General features: G+C 43.8%; 1 protein-coding gene across 1 annotated transcript in view; it reads left to right on the top strand.

Annotated features, from left to right (window-relative positions):
• The first annotated feature begins 622 nt into the window (after positions 1–622).
• Positions 623–23,459, top strand: part of PDZRN3 (PDZ domain containing ring finger 3) — a 130,973-nt gene continuing 108,136 nt past the window's right edge. The window contains exons 1-3 of the mRNA XM_082288712.1: positions 623–1,536; positions 7,281–7,367; positions 8,418–8,525. Coding sequence (XP_082144838.1) covers positions 820–1,536; positions 7,281–7,367; positions 8,418–8,525 — 912 coding nt within the window. The 5' untranslated portion in view covers positions 623–819. The remainder of the gene's footprint in view (positions 1,537–7,280; positions 7,368–8,417; positions 8,526–23,459) is intronic.

Raw genomic sequence — 23,459 nt, 5'->3', positions numbered from 1 at the left:
AGCAGCTCGTCCAGGACTTGACCCCAGGGGCAACTCCATGAGTGCCCTTTCCAAAACTCATCACAGAACCATAGCATGGTTTCGGTTGGTAGGAACCTTAAAGACCATCTGGTTCCAAACCCTTTGCCACGGACAGGAACACCTTCCACTACACCAGGTAGCTCCAGGCTGGCCTGGCCGCCCCCGCGCTCTGCCTGTGCCCAGCCGATGTGTCCCACGGCCCCGCTCCGAGCAATCATCCCGTCTGCCACCGCTGCCGGCGGCCGAAGCTGCTCCTTCCCGGTCTCACCCTGTCACCCCCCGCCGCGACCCTCCCTGCGCTCCCCCTCCCCTCCTCTCCCCCCGCTTCCCCATCGCGGCCCCTTCCCCTCCCGCCGCTCGTATCCCCGCGCTGCCTGCGCAGCGCTGCCCCGGGCACAGCTCTGCCATCCCGGGCCCCCCGTCACCTGGCCAGCGCGGAGCCCAGCCCCTCCCCGAGACAAAGCCCCCTTGTCCCGGCCGCGGGGGACCCCCGGGGTCCCGGTGGGCGGCGCCGGGCGGGGGCGGTGCCGGGCGGGGCGGGCGCTGTGCGCAGGCGGCGGCGCGGCCGCGGCTCCTTCCCGGGCGCTCCGGGACCGGCGGGGACGGGGCACGGCCGCGGGCCGGGCCGGGGGCTCAGCTGCCTCTCGGGCGGCGGCAGGAGCGGTTCCTACTTATTTATTCCCGTTCTCTGCCTCTCCCCCGGCCCATCTCCGCAGTCCGGGTACTTTTTCTGGGCTTTTTTTTTTCTTGCTTTTTTTTTTTTCTTTTTTCTGTTGTTCGCGGCGGAGCGGAAGGAGGATGGGGTTCGAGCTGGATCGCTTCAGCGGGGACGTGGATCCCGACTTCAAGTGTAACCTGTGCAACAAGGTGCTGGAGGACCCGTTGACCACCCCGTGCGGGCACGTCTTCTGCGCGGGCTGCGTGCTGCCCTGGGTGGTGCAGCAGGGCAGCTGCCCCGTCAACTGCCAGCGCATCTCCACCAAGGAGCTCAACCACGTCCTGCCCCTCAAGAGCCTCATCCTCAAGCTGGACATCAAGTGCGACAACCACGCGCGGGGCTGCGAGGCGGTGGTGCCGCTGCAGCACCTGGGCGAGCACGCCGAGACCTGCGACTTCTCTCCGGCCAAGTGCCGCAACCGCGGCTGCCGCCAGGTGCTCAACCTGCGCGATGTGGAAGCGCACATGCGGGAGCGCTGCGAGGCGCGGCCCGCGGGGCTGTGCGAGCAGGGCTGCGGGCTGGTGCTGACCCACGGTGAGCGCCGGGCCGGCGGCCACGGCTGCCTGCGGGCGCTGCGCGCACACGGGGCCGCGCTGCAGGCGCGGGCGGCCGCGCTGGAGAAGGCGCTGAAGAAGGAGGCGCTGCGCGCCGGCAAGCGGGAGCAGTCGCTGCTGTCGCGGCTGGCGGCGGCGCAGCTGGAGCTGCAGGTGACGGCGCTGCGCTACCAGAAGCGCTTCACGCAGTACAGCGCCCGCCTGGACGCGCTGGCCCGCGCCCGCGCAGCCTCCCCCGGCAAGGTAAGGACGGGCCCCGCCGCGCCCCGCGCTGCCCGCAGCCGCTCGGGATGCGCCTTGTCCCGTGCGCGGGTCCCGGGGCGTTCCTGCGGGAGAGGGGCCCCCCCGCCCCGCCGTGTGCGGGGCTTGTCGTGGAGAGCCCGTCCGGCCCCAAATCCTTCCAAATACCTGAGCTTTGGGGGTTAATAGCCGTAATGTGCCGCTTTCTGTAGGTACATGTTTTCGACTGTGACTGTCATTGCTAGCTGGACCCCATAAGGTAACTCGCACGGAAAAGTAACAAGGTCACGATATTACTGTTTTCTCTTGGTTTTCTTCCCCGAAGAAAACTCTAAAAGTGGAATTTCCAGGGCTGGAAATGGTGTTAAACCAGCAGAAATTGACTCCCAGGAGTCACACAAAGCGGGTGAATTGGAAGAAGCTGCTGTGACCCAATCCTTTCCAGACCCTGAGCTCACCTTGCATCCCACAATAGGGCTTCCTACAAAATGCAGTCTTTAAGATTAAATACTGCGCAACTCAGACACCTCACCAGCTATTTCAGAATCTGCAGCCATCATCTTTGTAACATCCACATCCAAATACAGGATGTATGCTGTGTACTTGTGATTTCTTTGCCAGAGTCACACAGGGTTCTTTAAAAGCTCAATTTAGAAAGGGAAAAATTAACTTGATTTCAGCCCCTCAAAATTAGATCATTCATAAAATGACCAGAATCAAAAGCCAGAGCTACAACAAGTTTTAATTGGAATGAGGCTCCCCAGCGAGGGAAGCCCTGGAAGCCAATTATCTTTTAAATGAAGACATTCAGAGTCCTCCCAGTGACCTGGAATGTGCTACCACAGACACAGCAGTATTAAACTGTTCAAAACTGTCAGACATCTGTATTCACACCTTTGGTAATGTTGAGGCTCTAAAAGCTGTGTAAAGGAAATAAAACTTCATGTTAGAGGATTTTTTTTTTTTTTAACCTTTTTAGCAATCCAGGGCAGAACCCACCATGTTTTCCTAACTCAAACCAGAAAATATTTCAATACTAAATGTGCTGTTCTAACTGCAGGCAATACTGGTTAAAGTCTTAGTAATACCATTAAAATAAATTGGGGGTTCACAGTCATACCAAGATTCAGGACAGTTCTGTCTCCCCACTTTCCTGCAGCACTTTGCCATGACACTCTGGAGGCTTTCTGCTCCCACAGCCTGGCACACAGCTCCATCTCCATTGCTGATGACAGGAGAGCCCTGCACACAGTCCTGCTGTCAAAAATCATCTCGCCCAATCCCTGCCTCCTCATCTCTGATCTCTTTTATTCTCACACCACCCCTTCTTCGTGGCTAGTGCTGGTAATGTTGGGTTTGCATCACTTAGCTCTGTACGGTGTAGGGAGCTGCTGCAATCCTGAGAGCTGCTCTTTCATCGCTGCAAATGTTCATGGCACACATTTCCAGCTAGGCTTTTTATCAGATTTATGGGTACAGCTGGCCCAGACCGCTGTGCTGGGTCTCAGCCCCGTTACAAAAGGCTGTTATGCAGTTCTCTGGAGCAGCCACCACTCTGAAGAAAGCTGGAAGGTGTCATGTCACCACAGCCCTGGGCCAGCGGTCAGTCAATTACGTGTCTTTCACAGCATTTTGGGCAGCTGGCCAACACTAACAGCTCTCCACTGCCCAGCTCCCAGACAAGCACAATCAGCAAACTTGCATCTTTGTGACCCAGAGAGTTTTCTAAAAGACCCGTGGTAATCACCTGGTGCAGGGGATGCTTTCCCAGTCTGGGGCTGTGGCAGACTTCCAAGTCTGGGGTTATTTTCTGAGAGACAGTAGCACAGACTGTGCAGGAACACTCAGCAGGACATACAAATTTGCCTAAGGATTAGATCCCTGAACACAGGGATTAGAGGTATGATAGTGTGAAATAACCAATTTGCTGTCATTATTTAAATTATGACCATTATTCATATTTCATACATTCCTAGATGTAATAGTTTGCTCTATGTAAACACAAGTAGGCTGAGCACCAACAATCTGGGTTCATAGCTTACAAGTGGTGATTGCAGAACTTACTGTGGGATGTTCTGGCTCCTCAGTAGATGAAGAAAAAGGGTTTTCTGACTTTCCTGCCTGATGACTGCGTGTTGCTGCAGATGTAGAACCAATCCAGAATAAATCAGATGATGTATCCTGTAGTCAAAACAGAAGAAATGCCCACGTACAAATGTGTTCAAATGCTTAGTCAAAGGGGAGATACGATACTGGGTGACATTCGACCATTCATTAAAGACCCAAATTTGTGGTCTTTTGGCAGCTTTGGAGATCCAGGTCAGAATTCACCCTAGCACAGATTTTGTGATGCAGGATGAATCACAGCTTTGCTGTGCTTTCATCTACCATTTCTGAGGAGAGTTCTATGACACCTCCATAACTATGTTGAAAGGAGACATAAATAAAATACTTATTTTATACACACATTCATTTGTAAGCATCTCACAATTTTGTAAGGCCTTTAAGCAGGTAGGCGTGCCTTAAGTGGCCCCAATTGTGCTATCCATGTGCATTCTTTGTCACTGAGGGAACACTTTAATTTTACTGTGTACAGTTCAAAGGTTTATTCGGAGAATGACTGTTTATTTCTTGCTAGGAAGAGGAGAGGCTTATTGAGGATGAGCTTGAGGAGGGAGTGGTGGGGAAGGTGGTGTATCTCACTCAAAATTAGTATTTCTTTCAATCAGACATGTCAATCCTGAAATATCAAAGTCTAAACAATCAAGAAAAAAATCTTGTACAATTCAAACAAGGCTTAATCCTTGGTGAAACACAGCACTGTGCACACCTCTTGATAAGCTGATCTGGTCAATCCCTTATTTACACAGCCGACAAAGTCCTTTGGGAAGGAACAAGGGGAGAGGGAATCGGAAGCTTTTGACAATGCTGGCTGCAGCCCAGGGTGAAAACCCTTCTGCTCTCCTGGCAACCAGAGACAGGGACTGACTTTAAATGTGTCAGCCAGGCAGGAACCAGTTATGATCTGACATTCAGGACCTCTGTGGTGGTGATAACACAGGTTTGAATTCTGTAAGAGCCAGATGAAGTCCTTTAAAACAAGAAGATGTGTTTTTCTCAGCCTGTCCCCCAAGCAGGATGTGCCAGGCTGGTCCTGGCAGCCCTTTCACCAGGGAACAAGGAGCTGAGGTGCCTCCTCTGGTGAAGACAGACCTTCTCAGCCACAGCACTACCAAAGAAATTAGTCTTCCACTACCTAAAGGGAAAGGCAGTCTATTAGCTGCACATTACTCAGCTGGGAAGTGCAGTAATTTCAAGAATTATGTTTAAGAGTTCTGTTCAGCTGTGGGAATACAACATGCCAGGAACCATCAGGTCTGCTGCCGGAGCAGCTGCCGGGGCAGGGCTGGCCCCTGGCCACCGCATTTCCACAGTTACCTCACTGTTCAGTGACTGCTCCGCTGGAACGCGAGACGTTGGAGGGGGAGAGAAAGGCAGAGCCCTGGAAAAATCATTTGCATTGTGGCTTCCTTATGAAGAGAAGGTTGTTGAAGGAATTGTTGAGACCGGAGATGTGGATGTGCAGCAGTGGCCAAGTGTCGCAGCGAGGTGCTGCTGCCTCCCCGGGCCAGGCAGTTCTGCACTGAGGGTGGGATGGGACTGCTGCCATGGGGAACATGGAGACACCACACAAAGCCCCCAGAAAGGGCTGGGAATGTCTTTAAAACCCCTGTAGACAGAAGTACTTTTTCAGAAGTACCTCCAGAAAGCTGCATTAGTTGTTTCTTTTCCCTCACAACCCGACTGATTCAATCCCACCTGCTTTAACACTTGTTCAGCCAGGTAGAAAAGTGTCGAATCAAAGCCACATAAGGAGGCTTTAATGAAAACAGGCAACTCTAATTACTGCAAGTGTCTTGAGAGCAATGTTGTAATTGTTTTTTGATTGTTCTAATTGATTTACCTTCTTAAATAGGGATAATAGAAGGAAACAGTAATGCTAGCATGTGCTTGTCTTTCAAATCCAGAATCATCAGTCCTTGAAAGTGGTCTCACAGGACTGGAAATTTGTTCCTTGAAATCCTGTCTGAGGTCTGGGTCTGTAGACTGGCAGGGAAATAGATTTTACTTCATTTTTCAGTCCTCCTCTGAGTACCTGGTTCTCACAGCTGCCAAGTGCAGGCAGATTCAAATAAAATCAGTCCGAGTTTGTTCATATTCCTCTGTATCAGGTCCAAGTCTATTTATTATTCCATCATTAGGGAAGATAATGATCAGAAGCTGACATAGAAGTTGTAAAGCACATTTTCAGGTGGAGTTGTTGGTGCAGCTCCCCTGTGAAGGAGCTCAGAGCGTGCGGTCAGGGGAGCTCTGCCAGCTCACACGCAGGGAATTGGGCTTCCTTATCATCCCCAAATCTGTGGGAGTAATTCAGTAATCCAGGATTACTTTGACATTTTTTATGACTTTAATAGACATTAATATTTGATTGACAACTTCAAATTGACATGTTAGAAGAAAAATGCACAAACTAAAACCATCTGCACTGAATTACAATGTAACTGTTGCAATTTTTGTCATTAATTGGTTATGAAAACCAGACTTGTAAGATAACTTCCTCAAACTTTTTTGTGTTCGTAACTTTTTCACCCTTTGGATAAAACAAAGAAAATGGTTTTGGAGATAGAAAAGTTCGTCTGTATCTCTAGAAGAACATACTGATCTTATTCTGATCTCTACAAACAATATTGTTATTCAGAGGGCTTTTTGTAGTGCTCTGCTGTTGTTTGTTGTGCTGTAAATAACAACCACTAGATTGAGACTGAAGAGAGAACATTGTGAACATTTAGTGGTCTTTAACAGTTCCTGCATTTACTTTTGTCTTTATGAAAGTTAATAGGCCTAAGTAGCATCCCTGTGTCATAAAGGACATTTTGTAGGAGTTTGTAGTTAGGAACAAGCTGGGATAAGAGACCAGGATAACAGAGGCTGTTCACACAGCCCCCCAAATAGTACACATCCTTCCACTGTATCTTTGTTGTACATTGTTTGTCCAGACAACCATTCACTGCAGAATTTCATATATAATGATTTTCAGTGATGGAAGATTTCTGTTTTGCTAGTCTTAAAATGCCAGAGAAAAAAAATTATGCACAGCAGGTGCTATGAATAGCAATTGCTGTTCTGGGCCTGTGGCAAAATTTGTAGCAATTTTGTTTAATGCTGTTTTCTAAAACTCTGCAGAGAATTTCTGTTGTACAACGCTGTGTTTGATACTGTTTAAAACAATGTCACGTAGCCAGCAGGAGAGAGAGGCAATGCAAGGACCCAGTCCTAAGATTCAGTCACCCCCAAGCACTGGAAAAGTCAAAGAGTTTGACTGCTGGGAGCGTGGAGTATTTTACATAACACATCACATATGACTGGGTCAAGTAGTTGCAGGAACCAGCATTACATATAAACCTCTTCTGTTGCTGTTAATTGTCTCACTGTAGATCTCAATAAAAAAGACACATAAATCTTAGGGGTGGTTCTGCTGCTGGAGCTCAGTGGGGTGGCTGGAGCAGCCACTGGGAGCTGCTGACTCTGCTCCTGCAAAGTTATTCCAAACATTTGTCTCTAAACTACAAGGGGATAAAAAAAAAAAGAGAAACCAACCCAACAAAAAAGCTGGGTAGAAGTATTACCTGTTCTGTTTTACCCCCCCCACACACAATGTTTTGAATGTGTTTATCTGTTCTTTGTAGGGTGAAGAAACAAAAGCCCTGACTCTGGTCCTGCATCGGGACTCTGGATCTCTTGGATTTAATATTATTGGTGGCCGGCCATGCGTGGTATGTTAATTGTTAAAATACGTTTGCCCTTTGCAGTTGGGAACAGTATGTAGGTCAACACCTCGAGGAAAAATGTTGCTGACAAGCATTTGGTCCTCTTGGGATTCTTTCAGAGCAGTTCTTCCACTGAGATTGGTATGGATGTCCATTGACTACGCTGCCTTTTCTCTCACTGCCTGTTTATTCTTGCATATCATCACAGCCAGCACCACTGATCCTGGTGCAGTGCCACTCCCAAAAGGATCAAACCCATGGTGTCTCTTTCTCAGACCATAATCCTGTGATGTTCGTGGGTTGAGAGCCACAACTTTAGCCCCTTCCATTAAAAAAGAAGTAATTTACTCTCCTTGCCACCAGAGATGCAGCAGCCCTCTGTGCAGGTGAAGGCATGGAACTTAAACAGCCAACTTTTGAATTCTGTGATTTCAGCAGATGTTTCCTGCACCACACACTCACTAATGTATTTTTTCTGGATGCTTGTTGGCTGGTGCCAACTACTTCTTGGCTGCTCAGAAATCTGACATTGATCACGATTTATTCCTAGTGAATTCACTTGGAAGTTATACTTTCTTTAGAGTTTTTCAACTTTCTGAGACATTGTTCTGCGTTGGTAGAAGCACAATACACAGGAATATGAAAATACCTTGTTAGGTGTAAGTTGTTTTCATGGGTTTATTTTTAAGTCTTCAGAGGAAAAGCTGTGCAACTAAAAATAAAAATTGCACCGTTGTCCTATGTTTGATGTGCAAACAGGCTGTGTCTCACTGGATTTTGCATTGAGAATAATTGCAGTGACAATTACTCCTGAGCTGGCCTAAGTCAGAGGAAAATGATTATCAAGCAACTAATTTACCTAATGGAAGTCCGTCCCTGGTTGCTTAGTCTTTCAAAACAGGAGTATCAGGTGTTCTCATTAGCACAAAGTAATTCCATATTAAGACATCAATAAGAATATTTCTCTCAAATTACATGCACTGTTGTGACATGGACAGGCTTCAGCTGAAGGCAGACGAGAGGGGCAATAATGTGTTTTCCTTTTCATCCTTGAAGGACAATCAGGATGGGTCATCGAGCGAAGGAATTTTTGTATCGAAAATAGTTGACACTGGGCCTGCTGCTAAGGAAGGAGGGCTGCAAATCCACGACAGGATTATTGAGGTATGTGAACAAACTGCCTTTTAATAGTGCAAGCTGCAGCTCAGGTCTTCACATGGCATATTTGCTGCGGGTTTGGGAGAAGTGGACCGTGGTAAACACTGTCTAGAAGATACGTCTGTGAAAATATGCTGGCCTTGATTCAGTGCTGACCTCCAGGGCTTTAGGTATAGTCCTTCCCTAAATATAGAAACCAGATTATGGATGGTATGTGCATGTCCTGTCTTTCTGAGGAGCTCGCATCTCTCTGGTATGCCATAGATAGTTCTTTTTTAAGCTGTTGGAAACTTGGAAGTTATTTAGTTAAAACCATATGTGAAATATCTGTGCTGTAAAGCACGACGTTATTTTTCTTGGTATTGAAGTTTTGAACAGTCAGGGAAAATTCCACTCTGTGATTTCTCCATGGTTTATCATAAACCTAAGTCACTCCATGAATGTTTTTTGTGAGTTCTTACATTACTTAGATTGCAGTCTGAATTTCTACTCATTTGGCCAAAGTCTTGACCTCAATAAAAAGCTCTTCCTGTGAAAGAGATGGTTGCATGAAACTTTGCTCTCAATTTGCAGCGAGCAAATTTCTTTTTGAGGGGAGGGGAGAGAGCAAGAAAAAGGTTCATTTCCATGAAACAAAATGCAGCTGACGGTGAGTCAGTTCCCATTGTTTGGCATTTTGCAGTTCAGAAAAAGTCTTCCTCACTGTCTTATTTTTGTAGGCTGGAGACACTTTGAGAGTCTATTGTTCAAAACGATAACTGCGGTGTTTGTTGCCAAGGGTATCATGGAACGGCCAGTTTCTCTAAGTAATGGAATTCCATTGCTCTTATGTTTTGCAAATGAGCAATAAACAGCTGTTAAGGATTTTCTGTTGGCAGGGGACAAAGTGTATTTGCCTTTTTCTGTACTGTTATGGTAAATTGTATTCACAATTTAGTAAGGGCATAAAATATTAATTAAATTTCTTCATATGGGAAAGAATGGAGCCACAGTAGCAGAACTATAAAAAGATAAGAAGCTGAGCTGTGAAATGATCCAGAGTTGCTCAAACTCTGTGTGTGATGTAACATAATTGCGAAAAGGTCTGGACAGCTTTGTGAGAACTCTGCGATTTTGTTTGAACTGAAAGGTTTCCCATAAGGCTGAATTCCCCCGCAGCCTCCTTGGAAAGCTGACATCCGTTTCTGAAGTAGTGCACAGTCACATAAACCAAACAACCGTATGAAAACCAAAATCTCTGGGAGATCAAATACCCCAAGGTTAGGAAATGTCCTGGTCTGGTTCAGGCTCCGTGAGCACGAGCACTGTCACAGTTGTGGAAGTGACCCTGGCTCACAGCACAGGGGACAAGGGCAGCCAACCTCCATGGGCTCTGCACCATCTGCTCTCTTGCAAGGCACCTCCTTCCTTCTGATCTTATTTTTGCTCCTTCCTTACTGCTCCCCAAGCTTAGTGTTTGTCCAGGCTGAGGAACGAAGTCCCACTCTGCATCCAGAGGAGCTGAGAGGGACACGAGAGGACAGGCTGGGTGAGCTTTCCTGCTGTGTCCCCTCATGGAGCAGAGCCATGCCTGTGCCAGCAGTGTTAGTGCAGAGCCTTTTGCACAGTTCAAGCTGCATTTTCAGAGAAGAGAAAAGCCCAGAATAAAGGCATTAGAGCGATTTGTTGGATTAATAACACGCCAAGGGTAGCGGGAGCCCATGTGTTGACATGGGGCTGACGTGTTGACAGCTCTTGTTGTGCTGACCACAAACTCATTGTCATCTTCACTCTTCTCACCTCTAAATATACACAAAATGCTGATGAAAATGGAGCACATTGTTTCCCAAGTGTTGGCTTTGGGTGCCTCCAGATCAGCAACTCACTCTGGATCAGGAATGTTCTGTGGAAGCAAGCCTTGAGTGATGCCCAGCTAATGTGGTTTGATTCCCATTGTGGAGCAGTCTCCAAGAGTGCTAATTGAATTCTTTGTTAGATAAATTAATTCATTTCATGCAGCCCAGCCACTACAGGCATCCAGTTCACAGCACTAGACTCGAGTGCTCTAGACGAGAGCCCTCAAAATACAGATGTTGTGGACACCAGCTCCTGAGAGCAGCTGTTTCATCCTGTGTTCTCTGCAATTTATATTTAGCACACTGTATCTAAGCTTACTCTGGATAAGGAAAAAGGGGACACCTCCTGCATCAAGGCATCTAAGTGAGCTTTATCACCCTAATGTCTGATTTTCTTAGCTAACTGAAATAGCTGTAATTATTAGAATTAGGTAATGGCCAGTGGTGGCATCCTTCTAGAGGCAAGTTTTTTTATAACCTTCACACTGTCAAAGTTTTGATTTGGGAGTTTGACTCAAAAATGATTTACAGATGTAGCTGTAACTAGCAGGACACAGCTGGAGGACTTGGCACAGAGCAGAGCATCCTAGCAGGTCACATTTGCTTTCAAATGCACAAAAAATGGTAAGGAAAGATGGCACCTTAGTTCTCTAGGACTGAATTTAGCTATCTAAAACTTCTTTGACTTGTTCCTTCAATATTAAGGTTTTTATGTATCATCAGCATGATTTTGAATAGACTCTTTCACAAAGAATTCTTATTCCACTGTAAGCTGCTGAGCATAACATCTCCCTAATTAATTCCAGCATCCATCACAGAGAATTCACAATGAAGTAAAACATGAATCATTCGATTTCCTTTTGGAAAATGTTTCTTTGCTGCAGATCTTCTGGTGGATGTGTTTTGGAGCACATATAAAATAAGAGCGTCGCTTCTCATTTTCAGAACTGCTGCAACATTTCTAATTAGTGAGCAGGGATTAGGTAGAGTGAAATCCAGACACATCCAGGGTACTGCTCAGGGCTGATAGCAGAAGGTTTGCTTTACTGCTGTTTGCTTGCAAATTCTATCCCCTGACAGTATGATACAGAGATAACCTTGGAATTCTGTCAGCGATAATTTTTAAACGTATTTTCCTTATGTAATTTGGATTTCCTGTTCTACATTTTTCAGGAGGTTAAATGAAAAGTTAATCAGGTTTAAGAATTGACTTGAATTTTCTTTAAAAGCAAATTTTTGTCCCTTTTTATATCATTGAAATAAGTAATGGCACTGTGAGGTCTGTGTTGCTACTGCTAAATGACAAAAATCAAGATGAATGTTGCATGGTCTGTGCTACTCAGTCATCAGAACAGCGTGTAACAAATACAGAGAAATAGCCTTTTTCTTGTATTTTGTTTTACAGAATCTGTTGAATAGTGATATTTACATAGGACTGTGAACATCATGTTATGGCTATTAACAGCTTAATAACTTCCCTCACTGTTTAATAATATCCTTACTCTGTAAATGGGTAATCTGAGGCATAGAGGGAAAGAAGTTCTAGAAGTTCTTGCTGGATTAGGGTTAAAGATTTGGATTTTGGTGTTTTTTAACTTCTCTATGTAAACCAAAGCTTCTTACCTGTGTCTGTTTTCAGATCTTTCACAGTGACTTTAGGAGTGAGGAAGTCATGATTCTGGGAGATTTCCTCTGCTTTGACTACGTACAGTTCTGTACTTGTACATTTAAAGCCAGCAGCTGATTTCAGCTGGTGATTTACTGAGGTATTGTTAAGATGTTCCGTAGCAAATTGCCACGTTAAAAACATGCTGAAACTATTGATTTTTTCTGCAAAGGAATTACTGTTCTCATAGATTTCATTTTTCTCAGGGCAACAAAATGGTCCTAATTTCCTCTCTCAACAGAAGTTGGTTCAGGTCCCAGCCCTGAATGCCTCTACGCAGCTGCTTGGCGTTTCTTAAGACAAAATTAGATTTTCAGAGTTTTTATTTTTAAGCACATCAGCCCTGAAAGATTATTAATTAAATCTGGCATTCTCCTCTCACTAACTGGTAAATTTGTTTAGCTCTGGGACTGCTTGGGAAGAAGGAGGCTTTTGAAAGGCTGACTGCTCGCCACCTTAAAAAGTTTGCAGCACAATTAGGGTACTGTTGGGGTAGTATAAACTGTCACAGCTTTGCTGAAACCTGGAGGATTTATGCCATCTGGGACTCGCCCGGTGTTTCATGCTGCTCACAGGAAGGATCATTAGTTTAGGAGTTGAGAACACGTCTTAGTTCATGTGATTGATTTTCCCCAAAGCACACTCATGTGCTACAAATTACAGGCTGCTTTTCCAGGACGTGCATTTCTTCACAGATTACACACGAGAACAATGAAACTTTTTAGCGAATCTTGTGGATGTACAAACAAAATTTGCCGTTTGCTGCGGGCTCCCTGTTCACCCTGGAGTAAGTGTGGTGTTTTGGCTGAGGCACTTTCTGCTCACAGGAGGGGGTTAGGTGGATTTCAGGGAGATTAATTTGGTAGCTGTGTTAACAGCACAGCCTCCGAAAAGTCACATCAGCACAGAGAAAGTCCATCAGGCACAGAGGAATGGCAGGAAAGGACACTCTGGCAGGAGCAGGGTGAACTCTCCCTGCCAGTGACACAAACTGAGGCGAGGATGGCTTGAAAACTGAGTGAATGAATAAAAGAAGAAACATTCCTTGTGGTCTGGTGGTGCGTGATGGGTCTCGTTTTTCCAGCAGACTGAGCCTGTGGGCTGAAAGGCCTCGGTGTGTTCCCTGTCTGGCTGCACTGTCAGTGCACGCTCGTGCTGCACTGGGTGCCCTGCTCGCTTATCACCACTCACAGGCAGCTTCCACAAATAATCAGTCAATAAAATTACTATCTGAACACTGCCTTAAATTTCTGATTTGCTGGTGAGCACTTTTTAAAACAATGCCAGCTTCAGCAGGATAATCCTAAGCCTGCAGCTCCTTGCGGGACACTCGGTGCCAGCTGAACTCTGACAAGGATACAGATTAAACAGAATTCTTCCATTGTTGTGAGTGGAAAAGTTCAGCTCTGCAAACAAGATTTACTGTGCAGCTCTGTATGCTCAGGAATTAATTTTCTAGAAGAAAACATTTTCAGACAGTGACTTAAAATTGGCTGTTGCAGTTCCTGCCAGGACACGCAAGCACATGAGAGCATTTGTGGGGAGCGAGCGCGGCGGGGCAGCGAGTGCAGCTACAGCAGAGTCAGCTCTTTCTGGAGTTTATGCTCCCAGAAAACTTTCCAAGGCCTTTGTCCATATCTGTTAATGGTGTCTCACAAAGCAGCATCGTGCCTGTGCTAAAACATAGGTCCCACAGCTCGGTCGAAAGGGAATAATAGTAACAACCTAAAGAGGAGAATGTAAATGAAAACAGGCGGCCTTGGTTATCGCTGCATTTTTTCCTCTCATAAATTTATTTCCCAGATTTCATACCAATTTCATACTACAGGCTGAGCTGTGGCAGGGAGCTGGGGAAAGCAAGGGGATGAGCCAGAGAATGAACCAAAGAGGTGCAACAGGATTTTTACACTCAATACTGTAATATTGTTCTTTGCACAGACAAAACCAGAAAAATAAATTGGATGGAACAAAAATCGAAGTGTTGAAAACAGAGAAGGCAGTGTTGTTTCAAGTATTATGGAGCAATGATCTCTGACCTGGAGGCTGCAGAGCTCGGGTTATAAGCACATTTCATACTGCAGCTTTTGAGAAAAGGTCCTGTGTGAGTTCCCCTCAAATTTCCACACCATCTTATTCTTTCTTCTTTTTAATAGAAGTCCACAGCATGCTGATCCTAAGTGTAATGTGGGCATTTTGAATGTGTGGAAGCTTAGAATATTATTCTCAAGGGCGTGTTGAATGATTAAGAGGTACTGAAATTATCAAAAAAAAGCTCTCTTAAACTCAGGAATAGATCCCTTATGTGTAACACATCTTTAATTAATGGGATTATGGTGTGGGTCCTTTCTACCCTGCACTTCCCTCCACTCTTGCTTTCCTTGCTCACAGAGTCTGCTTGAAAACAACCATTTCAGTCTTTAGCCAGCATGAAATCTGTCCCGTAAAACCTTCAGTGCTCTTGCAATGGGGACTGTGAAAACTGCACAAATCAGGAAAAGAATTGCCACTACTGGAATTGGGAGAAATGCCTTTTCTGGGATGGAGCATCCACAGCCCTTGCAGAGAAGTTAAATAATGTTGCGCATGTTTGTGTTGGAATTGCAGTTCAACAGGAAATTGCTCTTGAGAAAAAGGAGAAGTGATTATGAGGAATTTGCTTTTCAGGTTGGGTTCCCTTGCCTCAAACTTTTCATTACTATGAGGTTGGAAAAATTGGGAGAAAAGTCCTACTGATAGGATGCTTTAAAACACAGTGAAAGTCACAGATTATTTAGCAAATGCTCTGCCCCAGGAGTTGTTTCTCTTTGGTGTGGTTAACTTGTCTGGGACCACAAGGAGTAAGATTGGAGAGGAAATGCAAACTGCTTTGATGATTTCCAGTCAAATCTCACATGAAGTCAGGGACTCATTCCACTGAGTCCTGTCGTGCTGATCCCAGAGCTCATGAATTCCCTCATCCATCCTCCCTCAGCTGTGTTTACCATTTTCTGCTAAACCAATCCTGGCTAATTGCCTGGATAATCCAGCTCTTGGTGGGTGCCTGCTTGCCTCGTGTTCCCTTCTCCCGACCCTGTGGTGAGGAGGTTGTTCCAAGCCTGGGGTGGCAGCTAGTGCTGCAGGAAAAGTCCTGGTGCTGCAATGCCCAGGACACTTGTGATGAATTCAAAATACAAACCACCTGAGAAATCCAGAATTTGGAATTAGGAATCATTACTCTGTCAAAGAAGTGAAAAATACCTGGTTCATCCTCTGTAGTTCATCAGAGAGAAACGTGTCAGACTCCCAACAAATTTGAGGGTTTTTTTTAAAGGATGCACATAGAGCATATAACAATGGGACAATTTAATCTTTTCATATGTGGTACAATTCCTTGCATTTTCAATCATCTCTTCAGTTTTCCACCATCTCTTCAGTTTTCCACATTTCAAGCCAAACCATTATGATTAACTGTTAGCTTTTATTTTTAGATTTTTGAATGCGTGGAGTCTTTTTAGAGAAAACACACAGAATGTGCTATCAACTATTTTGACACATTCGGTATCATAATTGGGCAATCAGGCACAATCATCCTTAATTTAGTACATATGTGGCACATTACCATGCCAGTTGGGTTAAAGATATGCATGAACTAAGTGCAAATTAACTGACAAAAGGAGCAAGCTCAGACCATTGCTATTCAAAAGGCACTCGAGTCACATTTGCATAACTCGTCATTTGGAATTAAAAATGGAATTCGTTCAGCAAACATGGAAAATGCCAAGTGTGGGAGAATGACCAAATCTGCCAGGGGATCCCAAATCCTGATCCTGCAGCTCAGCCCTGGGTAATTTTGGTGGAGGGAATTGTCTTCTGAACAAGAGCATGGTGCTGTTCTAGTGAGAAGTACAAAACAAAATCTTTTCTTCTTAGTGGTCTTTGTAGTTTTAATGACAAATAAGGTGTTCTATAGTAAACAAAATCAATTCCAGTACTGGGTGTGGGGATTTTTGTTTGTTTTATCAAAGCTGGCAAATGTGAGGGTATGGTAGGACAAGAAATGCTCCAGCCAGGAAAACCTGGAAAAGCAGAGTGCTCAAAAGACGTTTATCAAATTGTATAGAAATAATGGCTCTCCTTCATATATAAGCCTTTTTCCTTTGCTTAATTAATTCTTTACACTATGAAAAATTATCCACAATTAACTGCAGTTCTGGGCTTTAAACACTGAGAGGGGACAACTTATCAACATCAGGAATTTCATTCCATCGTTGACTGCTGCTTTACTTTCTGTATGTTTTGATAAATTTCAAAACAATATAGCCTGACTATTTTATGTTCCACTACGAAGTGCAGCTACAGGACTTGTAAAGTTTCTAGGCTCTCATAAATACAAATGGGACTGGGCTGACAATAATAGTAGTTGAAAAATTTTGCTTCACCACTGGGGCTTTTAAATTAAACCAATATTTTCCTTTTAAGACTTTTATTATGCATTTTTAGCATCCAGAGTAAATTTGTGTTATGTTAGCTTTCATTTAAAGGTGTAACATCTTTAAAGAAGCTTCTCTCTGTAAAGTCTTATATCTCTAAAGTGAATTTACCTCTGAAAGGGGAATTTGGGTTTTAAAGGTTGTGTGGGGGAATATTACTTCCAGAAAGGAAAGTTGAGACTTTGGGGTGGAGCAGGAGTGGTACAGAAGGGCTGTGTGGGCAGAGCAGTAAATGGTGGAGACACATCCCATCCCTGTGTGCGTGAAATCCCTTTTGTGAGGGAGCAGGGGATTCCTAGTCCCAAAGAGTGCAAACGGTGCAAGTGTCTTATCTCCAGTTTAAATTATACATTAAATGTGCTTCAGCTGTGCAAAGCAGGTGGAAAAAAAGAGTCAGAGTATGGAAAACAGTATCTTTTGTTAGTGCAAGCCCCTTTTCCATAGTCTAATTAAGCCTGGTGTTAAAATACTCTTAAAATAAATCACTAATCTGTAGATCCCTTATTGTGGGACTTGACCAGTGGATCTCAGGAACAGCATCCCTGCAGCAGCCTTTCCTCTGTACCCTCTCACACTGGCACAGTTACCATCCACAGCCCCAGAGGAGTATCCACAGCTTAATTATATGCTCCATTTAACAGCAGTACAAAATTAATCCTTTTTGGACAGAGATTAGATGACATACGAAGAGTCGTGTCTGGTCTCCTTAGTGTGGTGAATTTTATCTTGTAGCGTTTGCATTTAATCTTTATTATTTTTTGCCATCATCCACATGACTTTGAAGGGCACAAAAGTGTGCAAAGCTGAAAGAAGGAACAGTTTGGGGACGGAGCCTGGCTCAGGATCCAGTTTAATTCCTGCACAGATTTTCAAAGACAGGAGCCACAGGTGCTCAGTCCTGGAAAATACACAAGGCTATTGGGAATACTGGAATCCCACCTCCAATTCTATCAAACAGAGTAAAATCATTGGATGTTGCAGAGGATCACGGCCTGGCTGAGGTTGGAGAGGACCTTTGGAGAGCAGCTAATCCAGCCCTTTGCTCCCAGCAGGGTCAGCCAGAGCCACGTGTCTGCCTTGGGTGAATAAAAGCTCACACACATCGGGCATGTGAGTAGTCCTTTGGGCTAAGCAGGAATTTGAGCTGAAAACTGGTAAATATTATCCATCTGTTTGATTGATTGGATGAATATGAGAAAGAAACCAGCGACAGGAAGGGAGAGTGAAAATGTTTCCTGAATCATTTGAAGGTGGGGGGAGAGGGAAAAAAAAAAAAGAACTTTTTAGTGCTATTTTTTTCTTCTCTCAGTTCTGCAGGCCTCCCAGCTCAGGAAGATTTAGTTTACTTCTTTAAAGGTCTTGCTTATAAAGCAGGCCTTTTTCTGGCTCTGGCCAGCTCTAATAAAAATTAGCCGTAACTTTAGCAGCTGCCATACCACATGACTGCTTAGAATTGCATAACTTCTTTTTCCTCCTAAAGAAACACACAAAGCTCATCTGATCTCCACCCTTGCAGCCTTCTCTGAAGTGTTTTTCTCTAACTTGATTTCTAAACAGAAATCTTTTTCTCCTTTCTTTTAACAAGCCTCTCTTCTTAAGCCCAAAATCTGACAGCAAATGGTGAGGGGCTCTGGGCAGGGCTTTCATGACTGCAGTGAATAAGGTGATTATTTGTATTTTTGCTACTTAAAGCTCTATTACTGTTTATAAATAAGAAGCAGTATCATGGACAAAAAGAAATTATATTTAGTGGCTGAAATTATGGGGATTTTAGGGCCTGTATTTCTGGGATCATGGTTTTGGATGGAGAAACATTGTGGTTTGCCAAGGAGAAGGTCATGGTGGGAAAGACAAGGCTTCCATGGCCACTCCAGCTGTAAACTGGACACAGACTGTTGGCTCAGACCAGGTCCTCTTTGGAAATCCCCAAGTACCTATCCTGATCTACAGACAGAGGGGATGGGAATGGAAAATTATCATCCTCTTCTAGCTGTGTGACATGTGGAGATGAACCATTGCTTTCTGGCTAATTGTGATTCCCTGTAGTGAAAAAAAAAAAGAAAAAGTCATCATCTTCATCAAAACCCTGAGAACAAATAACCCCTTTTCTGTACAGCACTTTTTTTTTCCCCCAAGCAAATTTCTTGCAGAGAAAAAAAAAAAACTTGTTTTGTCAGGATACTCCAGTGATTGCATATTTATTTATGTCTCCCTTGTAGTTCAGTCAGAATTCATTCCTGTTTTGTAAGTCTTAAAGAAATCTCTTGTCTGTAGTTACAAAGAATTTTTAAATCATTGAATGAAAGAAAACCCACGTGTGTCAGACTCTTTAAAGCTTGGTTCATCCTAAATCCAAACAAACAAAAGCTAGGTAATGATAGAATCACAGAATGTGAAATGTTGCTGAAAAACCAAGCCTGTTAGCACACAGGGAAGCTCTGGAAGCTGCACCTCTTGGAGCCACTGTCACTGCCTTGCACCCAGTCACATTCCCATATTTGAGTTGAGGCAGTTCCCTTAACCACAATAAAACAGGAATAAATATGAATTTATGTAATTCTCACTTGTGTGTTTTCCCTGCTAGTGGTATTTCCCTTCTCCTGCTCACTTGTCAAGAATCCCTAACTCTCATTTTGGAGTGAAAGTCTGGCCCCCTGGATGCTGGGGACAGGACAGATGCACTGAGCTCTCTTCAGCTGCACTCACAGCTCAGAAGTGTCCTGCTAGCAACTCTTGTTTTAATTTCAGTGGTCCCACAGCCAGCCCTGTGATTCCTTCCTGTGTTTGAAGGAGCCAGGACATGCTGAGCCACTTCTTTTTAATACAGCCTTTCATTGTTTTCCCTTCATTTTGGCCTCCCTCTTTCCCCTTAAAACCTTTGTAGGCAAAGTTTCCTCTGCAGCAGGGGAATTATTCACTGTTTTATTACAAACCTTTCTCTAGCAACACGAACCTTCTCCTTCAGTTTTAGCCAGTTTTACCTCCTGCTGCTAATTAAAATGTTCTCTCTCTTTCTCTGCTTCTAAGTTGACTCAAAAGCAAGTTTTTTGCCCAGTTTTTGGCTGTCTCACTGCAAGGAGACCTGCTGAGCAGCCGATGTTAAAGCGAGTTACAAACCCAGGACGGAGCCAAGGGTGGCAGAGCGAGCTATAGGTGATATTTCAGCCTCTAGCACATTTCCAGGCTTTACAGCCCATTGAAGGCTGCTTTCCCTGCTCTGACACTGCAGTTCAGTTCCTTTTGCCAGCTTGCCTTCCCCAGACCCTGCTGTGGTTCTTTGTTAGACACCCAAACTCATTAGACTAATGAGAAACACTTTAGTGATGTATCTCAGGCAGAAACAGGGAGGAGGTGGGAGGCCGAGAAGGTGCCGTGGAGTTTCTTCTGGGATGAAATGAATTTTGTGCATAATCTAAATGAAAAGCCCTCCAGACTAAAGCAATAGCCTCTTAGTCCCTCATTTAGACTTTCTGCTTGGTCTGAAGGCTGTGTTACAATTTTAATAGATTTACAGAACAAAGGAACCAGAGCCCCACAGCCAGAACTAAGATGATACACTTGTCACTGACTCTGTCCCTTTTATCTCGAATAACTAAAAATAATTTGCTTTCCATTTGTTTATCCCATTGCCTGAGGTGCTGTTCAGTATGAACAAGATGCAGAGACTGGTGCTGAGCTCGTGTTTGTGTCTGATTGCAAGGACTTAATTCCCATCCTTTAGAAAACCTTTGGAGAACAACTAAGCCCAAAAGCTTTTAACTGCTTAGGAAGTGTTTTCCTGCCGTTTCAGGAAGAAGTGCAATTATCATGGCTGCTTCAAGGGAGCTGTCACTGAAGCGATAAACCGTGGTAGAATTTACTTATCCTTGTAGGAAAATGCAAATTAAGGCTATAAATGGAGGTCTTGGGAAAGGTCCTGACCGCTTTTTGCCACCAGCCTCATAATCACCCCCAGCCATTCCTATTCGAAGGCAATCAGGTGATGTACATCATCTTCTGCAGGGGGAAAAAGGGCTGGGAAATTAAGTGTGTAAGTGAAACATGCTGAAAGCATAAATGCCTTAGTTTGTATCTGTCCTTCATGTGTTAATCAACTGTTAACTGCAAACCACAACATTTCAAGCCCTGCAAGCCCCTTCTCCAAGGATAGTGGAACAGTATTTTAAAAGTGGTTAAGAAGTTGACAGACAAACCCTGACCTGAAGTAATGAGCATAATGTTTGGTTAATTTGATATCTGTCTAGCTGAAGTCAGCAGTGAAGATTTCACTGAGGGAGTTCATGGGAGCTGATGGCCACGTTCATAAAGTCTGTTCTAACCAAGGGATAAAAAGTAAATTTATGACTATTTATTGGAACTATTACTGGAAGTTCTGTGCAAGCCTGTAGTAGAATCTGTAATGAGCAGGAATCCCTGGAAAAAAAGCTGCCCCATAAGTTGTCTATCACAGTGGAGAAACTTAAGCATGTTTTATATGTTCAGGCTAAGTGTGGGATTTGTTTTTCTACAGCCAAAGTTCCTGCTTATTTGCCTAAAGTTAAGGATATGCATTAGATAAACAACAACTGGGGTCTTGGGCACTGCTCAGTGTCAGAGCCCATAAACATGGGAAAATAATCTACAAACGATAAATTTTCTGATCTATGGCAGGCACAAATGTATTTTCCATTTCCTTTGAATACTTAAAACCATAACTCGTCATCAGAGAATCCAAATTGTGGTATTTGACACTTGAGAAGAATTTTATGGAAAACAGTGACAGATTTTTAGTTCAGTCTCCCACTTTGTAACAACACAGTTGTTGTAAACAGCTCAGCTTCTGCTTCCTTCAATTCCTAACATCCACATTACCAACTGCTTTTATTCTTCCAATAAACCAAATTTTGACAGGAGAAAGTGAACCACAATGTATTATGTTGCTGCCTAAATATTACATATTTCCTTTTTAAGCAAATGAAATGCAACATCATCTTAATGTTTGAAAATGGAAAAACATTGGGTTTTTTTTCCCTTTACAGAATATTCCTGTTACTTTGTTACAGTGCAGTCACTTTCTAGTCCTGATTTTAAATTTCATTTTCTACCATTAACTGCAGAGTAGATACAGGCTTGGAACCTGGAGTAATGACTTTGCAACTGAGACACACTGACTTCTACCACTCTTTGTGATTTAGAGAGGCATCAGACTTGTGTTATTGTCAGGCATCCAAGTTATTTAAAATCACTTTTCTCTGAATGTAAATTCTTGTGTGTGTCATGATCTAACTAGATTTATTCTGTCCGAGTTTACAGTTCAGCTCCACAGTTAAAAGTTTTCTTTTGCTTGGATGTACAAATTCAACAAATTCTAGATCAAGGTCAGTTCTAAAGCTCCAGTTTATTATTGCTGTTCTCTCCCAACCATTACTTTGTCCATCATTTAAATTGCCTTTGGATTAAAGTATTTTGTTCTATCAAAACACGGGGCATTTTAGGCATTAAGAGCACTGAACATATCTCTGAATCACAAATGGGCCTGATTTTTGTTTTTCTTTACCCTTTACTATGTCAGACAGAGGATTTCCTACCGTTGTTTGGGAAAAGAAAACCGGAGCTGGAAAAGAAAGCATAAAACTGATTGCCTGATGGTTTAATGTTACAGACCACCTACCCTGAGAGTGGAGTGTAATTGAAATTCTAAAGAAGAAAAAAGCCATAGCCCAGCAACAAACAAATAGGGAAAGCTTAGTGGAAAATTAGTGGAACAATAAAATATGATTCCATTTTGTTAACACTTTGGTACTTGGGATAATTTTACATGGGAGAAAATGTAAAGCAGAAGCAGCCACGTAGGGGAAAGCCCTTAGACAGACATTTAGAGACTTTCTAGGCAGACCTAATATAATTTTATACACTTAACTTGTTATAAAATCCATGTACATTCAGGTGTTGTCTTACATAATTCTGTGACTTTACAGTTAAAAGAAGGGAAAAGAAATAAGTAGATACAGAAGGGAAAGAAAATAAAGCATGCACCTCTCCAGAAGAGGCTTTTTTAGGGCAGAAAGCACAGGGCAAGATGTTTTAAATTCTTTTGGGACCTCAACAAGTAACTTACCTAGAGACTATTTATAAACTATTTTTATAAATCCTCAGTTAGTGACAAAGAATAGATGTGTCTTAACTTAAAATTCACTTCTGGATGAAATACTTACCTAACTTTATTCACATTCACTTAAATAAACTGGCTTACTTTGGGGCATTGTGTACAGTACATTCTACACACTTCTGATTAAGGGGCAGCTCTGTCTTTGGGGATTCCTCTCACCTACAGATGGTAGATTTTCCCAAAATAGGAGAATCTGACTGCAAAACTACAGATTGTTGTGGACCACTGAACTCAAGGCAGAGCATTACCACAATCAGTTTAGGGCATGTAGTTTAGTGTATGAAAAACTTTAAATAACAGAAATAAAAAAGCTGTCAACTGAAGTTTTAAGTTCACTCAGAATATTTTCCAGAGACAACAGCTACACTTCACTGCTGTTTGTCTGGCTGCTCAGCTTCCATGATAACATTGTGGAGGAATTTAGAGGGGGCTAAAACCTTTTATTCCCAAACACATTTATCTCCATCTCGATCACTCGGGAATCCAAGAGCACAAGTGCAGAGGCCAAGTGGACACATCCTGGCTGGTGGAACAGGCAGCTCCCTGTGCTGCAAGTCAGCAAGAAGTGAGAGTGTTCTTGCCTTGGTAACCCTGAGGGGGATGTAATTTGGGTTGTGATCTCTTCTTTGGGGGTGAGTGTGAATCCATCTATTGTTTCATGGGAGAACAGCTGCAGGGGACACCAGGGAAGTTTGCAGGAGGAAGGAAAAGCTGATTTTTCTTCAAGATGGAACTGAAGGTTTTCTGGTTAAACAGATGTTCGTGCAGTGGCTGTTTTGTACTGGTATCATCCGTTATCAGCCTATAAAAGCCAATAGTTCA

The sequence above is a fragment of the Coloeus monedula genome (assembly GCF_965178545.1).
Source record: "Coloeus monedula genome assembly, chromosome: 11".
NCBI classification, from domain to species: domain Eukaryota; kingdom Metazoa; phylum Chordata; class Aves; order Passeriformes; family Corvidae; genus Coloeus; species Coloeus monedula.
Note: the sequence above shows the minus strand (reverse complement) of the source record. Positions and strands in the feature narration are given on the sequence as shown.